Consider the following 5,976-nt stretch of genomic DNA (forward strand, 5'->3'; position numbering starts at 1 on the left):
GTCCTGATGTCTGAGATAATGATATGTTGTAATTTATAATATAGTTTTAAAAAAGGGGCCGGACTTGCCCCGGTCACCACTACACATGTATTATACATGTGTAGGGGGGACCGGGGCAAACACGGCCCCTTTTCTTTTTTCAAGACGTTATGAAAGGCATGTACTATACTGTTGAAATGCATATTTATATATGTCATTTAGAAAAGAAATGTATTGTCTTTCATAAACTTATAATAACCAAATCGTAAACAAGACCATCTTTTGGGAATTATTGGACTTTTTAGGTCGAGAGAGTTGGGGTCCGGACGAGCCCCGCCCTGAGGTAAATCCGGCCCCTACCAGGGCAAGTATGGCATGAAGGATAGAGAAGACAATTTACTAATAAGTGTATGGAATTTCATTCAATTCTGTTGGAAAATAAGTCCAGAACAAATCAGTGAATACAAAGAAAAAAATACTTAATTTTTGCGACGAAAAAATATTATTTTTGTGGTCAATTGGGTGACGTTATCAATAGTGACGTCACTTGGCACAATAACAGTTGCATTCATGGTGGCCGACTGTGCCCCGGCAAAAGGGGCCGAACGTGACCCAAATTGATATTTTCAAGAAAACACACTGATTGTCTGTGTCCACTGTGCCATACTCGGAGTCGTTTGCGCCAGGCGTGAGTTTCTCAATTTACTCAATCGAGCATTTTAGTTCCGCCTGGAACTGTCCATTAATGCAATGGACATTTCTAAACTTCATACATTTTTGTACTAACTATTAACACTGTATCATATCTGAGGAATTACATATTTATACTATATATTCAAAACTTAAACTCCACTTTATAATATCAGCAAGAAAAAAATAATGTCATGAAAACCTATACTTGTCAAAATCATGTGCAAGCCCGGGCTTATTGGCTTACATGGTAGCTACGCGCCTGCAAGAGAGTAGACCCCCATAGAGCCTGTGCTTATGAAGCAAATGACAAAACCCGTTGCCCCGTGACGCTGTTTGAAAAAGATTGTTCCAAGTTGCACCCAAATTCCGATCCTGACCATTTCTACTTCCAGCCCCTATCCAAACCCAAGGGAGATATATGGTTTTCCCAAGTCCCCGTTGGACACAACAAGCTGACCAATATAATAAAAAGCATCACGAATCTTGCTGGATTCAAGGGTTTCTATACAAACCATTCCCTGCTAGCTACAACAGCTACGAGGTTGTTTCAGGGAAATGTGTCGGAACAACTGATTATGGAGCAAATCGGCCATCGCAGTACTGCTGTATACGGATACAAGCGCGCAGTGTTTCCCGCGTTATCCAATCGACATGTAAAACTCCGGAGGCCTCCCCCTCTATGGCTACCACTAGTGTTCCCAGTCCGTTTCCAATTCCCCCCGTATATAACTTCAATAACTCCAAAATTTATTTTCACATGTGAAAAATTGTGAAATTTTTTATCCTAATGCAATATAATACTGCGTACATATATTAAAAGCATTTGTTTAATGTCATGTGTACTGTGTTTTTTGTAACGACGATCTGTTGTCAAAACTATCCTGCAGGAACAAACCTGTATTGAATAAAAATTTGCACGTGCCCAGGTTGATATACCACAGGGAGGGTGGTATATGCAAATGAGGCAATATACCCTCCTGGGCACGTGCAATTTCGATTCAATAGCGGGTTCTTTACGTGGGTTACACAACGGGCTGAAACAAAAGAGCCGTGTTGTAATTACAGTTATCCATAATACCGATCCCCTACACGAGCTGCCGCCCCTTGCCACTCACTCGAAGTGCAAGGAACGACAACTCTGGACAAACATTTGCATTATGCATTCATCGAAACATGAAAAGTATGGTGTCTTGTAATTTTCAGACCAATAAAAAGATATTTACAGTTTTTATCTTACCTTGTTTGTACATAATTGATGAACAAGAACACCGTTTCTATAATTAAAATTAAAAATCTTCATCGATTTCCTGTCGACTTTGTGTTTTACTATCAAAAAAAATGTTATGTTTTCTTTTTAATTACTGCACTTCGTCTCGGTCAAAACACACACACACAAAATAACAATAGCAAAATGCACAACCTATTTTTTGTTACTAACGTAGTTCATCTTTGTTTTTGACACAAGTTCAACAAATGGATAATCTTTTCTGTAAACAAGTTTGTATTTTGAGCGTTCTGGTGGTGTCATGTCCCTCCGAGCCTTCAGTAGTTCGCCTCGACGTTTGCTCGCCGATGGTGGCAAGTCCAGCACCACACTATACCCAGAAACGGGAGCAAGGGTATAAGCTGCCTTCGTCACCTCATCCCTGTCCAGGAGACTACTAAGTCGGATGATGACGTTGTTTTTACTCTCACTGCCACCTGGGAGACGGTGCACTGCAGTAAAAAGCATGCACGCTGCTTTTTCCTCCAACATTTTTAGCTTTTGAATAAAAAAGTTCCGTACTTTAGTTTCAGTGACTCTGGGTTCCCCGAATAACCAAATTCCACTTCCGGGACCACATATCCAATGTTAGCCGTTCGTGCTCCTCCTCGGCTATCTTATCTGTATTTCTTTTCTAGATTTTGTAGAGTTGACTCATGTAATTCGCTCATGCGCTCATTTGTGTTATTTGCGAACTGTTCTAGATTGGGTACTTTATCCTTCAGGACATGCCGTATGTGCTAACGAATGTTATCTGTACGTGTAATTTAGCGAAGCAGTGGCAATATCACTGAAACCCATACATGTATACATGTCAGTAACAGACTGTACCATATCAGTAGTTTGATGTGAAACATCTGGATACACGCTGTCGATATATAAGTTTGAGAATGTACACTATGTACTCAGTGTTCGGACAGTATAGATTCACGCTGCACGCGCACCTGTACCTGTATGTCTATTTCCACGTGCACACCTGCGTATCGGGTGGGGTGTTTACGTAACAGGTGGAAAATACATCGACTGCAAAGGTCACTTTCAGCTCCTGTTTTTAAAGTTTTGACATTTAAGGTTGTGTCACTATACAAACAGGGATACGTATGCAAGGTTTTAGGTATTTTCGGACAGTGTTTAATGTGTTATCAACAAAAATACAAAGGAGACGTTACTCAACTTCTTCACTCCACGGCCATGACCCTTGACCTGTCCAAGGTAATAAATATCGACTCCAAAGTCAAATCTTGAGTTTGATTGTATTTCGTAAAAGTTGTATCGCCTTGTCGTTTAAGCTAGATTTGTAAGGGTAAAAGTTGTGTAATCGTCTAAGAGTTATTTCCCTTACATTATGTCTATGACTGTAACTTGTACTTTGTACGTGTTGCAGGGTTATTTTGGTTGAATAAACTGACAGTGAACAAAACTAAGAAGAGTTTTCCTAATCTTTCACAACGAAACCACCTCTACTACAATAGTTTCACTAATTGTGGCGACAACAAAAAAATCCCTACCAAAGGCAAACTGGACGGCATCATCCTTTGATTTGTTCATGGTTAAATAATTACAAAATGTGGTTTTCTTCATGCATGTGTTTGATAATAATAGGACACATTAAATATTTAACTATTTCAAACTCCATACGAGATCTTATGAAATCGTAACTGTTTTGAGATCTCTACTTGTGTGAGATCCTGCATGGATTTACTTTGCTCTAAAATATTTTCGGAATGTTTGAATGATTTTGTCTCACTGCAATATTTCCTATTCAGTAATTCTGTAAACCTATAGAGACGTAGATAAGTGAAGTGACAATGGATTCCTGGTTTGTTCATAAATATATGTCTAATATCATATCTAAATTTCTCATTAAACTACATTTGTACTTATTTCCTCTTAAATTTGTACACCTCGAGTGACGTAGACTCCTGGTTCGAAGTGACAACGAACTCCTGTTTGGTGGGATGGACTACTACACACCACGGATTATTGATAGTAGATAGCTTGGACACCAGTACCCTCCCACGTGACCCGTCAGCTGAAATAAGGTGAACATTTCCAGAATGACATCCACATACATATGCATTGTCATCCCGGTCCAGTCCAATACCTATAGGATTCCTCAGACCAGGTTCTCTGTACCTGTAGACTTCTACGTCACTGTCAAGTCGTCTACACACGACGTCATTGTTATCTCTGTGATACACGGTGGCACTAGAAGGAGATGTGGCGAGGTATGTGTGATCTCCACCTTTCGCTATTGACTTGGTCACCTTCCCATCTACTGTCTTAACTTTCACACTACCATACGTACCGACCAGGGTATTGTTCCCGAGAACTGCTATACCCCATGTTCCTCGTGAACATCTCATCTTGTTGATCAAGGTTAGCTGACCATTCCTTAGTTTACACTTCAGTATTTCGTTTTCGTTTTCAGCCACAAACACCTCATCATCGGCACGTCCACGTACTATATCTGTTGGATATCCGTCAATGTTAAATTCTCTTACGTAGGAATACGTGTCATCAAACAGTAGGAGTCTTTTGTTGATGTAATCTGTCATAAGTAATTCATTGTTGTCAGTAAATATACCTCCCGTCAACCAAGGTGTAGGTGACCCTCCTAGTGTACTTCCGTCTACTGTCTTTACACAAGATACCGATCCGGTCCATACCTCAACCGCTGCCTTTACTGGTGTTGTCGGGACGGTCAAATACTGCAGTGAACCCCTGAGGTCGGAGGTCGAAGTCGAGTCTTCTAATGTTGAAGCTGAAGGTGTCAAGAGCAAGGTCTCAATCATTGTGCCTATACATACATTCGCGTTCTGAGTTACATCTGATATTGTAGAGGCCACGTCAACATTCCCCAAAGTTGTCATTTTCATGATTTCGTCAATTATTGTTCCTAACGCGAATGTGATGTAAAATCTATTCGGTTGTTTGTTTGTGTTTTGATCCATACGACGGTAATGTCCTGATATTTGAATTTTTGTTTGTTCTCTAATGAAGAACTTGTGACGTTCTGATATCTGTTGTTCTAAATGGGACATCAATAGATGTGAATTTTCCGAATTGGTGTGGAATGTGTTGACACTCATCCGTCGAGCAGATATATTTTGCCTGGCCGCTTTGCACTTATCCGTGAGGTCCGACTGGAATGTTACGTTGAGGTTATCAAGCTTATCTTTAGCTTGCTCTATCCTGTTCGTCATTTTCGCCGACACTTCGTTTTCTTTGAAGGTAAGCAGGGTCATCCCCAAATCGTCATCGTCTAACATCTTCTTAGTTTCCTCGCTCAACTCCTTCAATTCTGTCTCCCTGGTGTGTTGTCCGGTCTTAGTCTTCCTGACCACATCCTCTATTGGTTTAACATTGTTACAGTGTCTGTGTGACACTGACACACAGACACTACAACACATAGCGCTATGGTCTACACAATAGACATCCAACAGCTTTCCATCGTGGCTGGGGCAGATTTCGTTGACCATAACATCGCAGATTCCGCCGACAAAAGAGGGAAAGGAGACAAGCCGATGGTTTGCCGTTGTTTTGTTCCGTTCATGATATATTCTGCATTGTTTACAGATCTTTTCACCACAGTCTGTACACCAGACCTCGGCTTGACTGGATTCTTTGCCTCGTTTACATGACGCACAGAGATGAACATCAGCCGCCTCTGCTGTGGTGTTAAGGTACAACGTATTTATAGGAAAACATTCCGCCCATGTACTTACATCTGTACTGAAGTCACTAGGAGCACTCGGTGCATCGCAGACCGGACACGGAAAGTAGTGCCGATCCTCGTCTGCTGTGACGTGTTCCGCGTCGATGTATGACGTCAGACATCGGTAGCAGAAGGTATGACCACAGGGCAGCTTCCTCGGATCTTTGTAAGGTGTCGTACAAATCAAGCATCTGTATTCTGGTATCGGAGCAGCTTCTGCCATGTCCGTAATGGATAGTGTTATGCTGGTTTCTCTGTAATATACAAAAGAAGTATTAGCTACATGTTTTCAATATATTTTCGCTATCATACATCGTGAGAT

General features: G+C 41.0%; 1 protein-coding gene across 1 annotated transcript in view; it reads right to left on the reverse strand.

The window, feature by feature from the left end:
• Positions 1 to 871: 871 nt before the first annotated feature.
• The window catches only part of LOC110461791, a 35,654-nt gene continuing 30,549 nt past the window's right edge, over positions 872 to 5,976 (reverse strand). The window contains exon 4 of the mRNA XM_021515458.1: positions 872 to 5,908. Within this exon, the coding sequence (XP_021371133.1) occupies positions 3,817 to 5,908 (2,092 nt within the window). The 3' untranslated portion in view covers positions 872 to 3,816. The remainder of the gene's footprint in view (positions 5,909 to 5,976) is intronic.

This window comes from Mizuhopecten yessoensis, unplaced genomic scaffold (assembly GCF_002113885.1).
Source record: "Mizuhopecten yessoensis strain PY_sf001 unplaced genomic scaffold, ASM211388v2 scaffold10667, whole genome shotgun sequence".
NCBI lineage: Eukaryota > Metazoa > Mollusca > Bivalvia > Pectinida > Pectinidae > Mizuhopecten > Mizuhopecten yessoensis.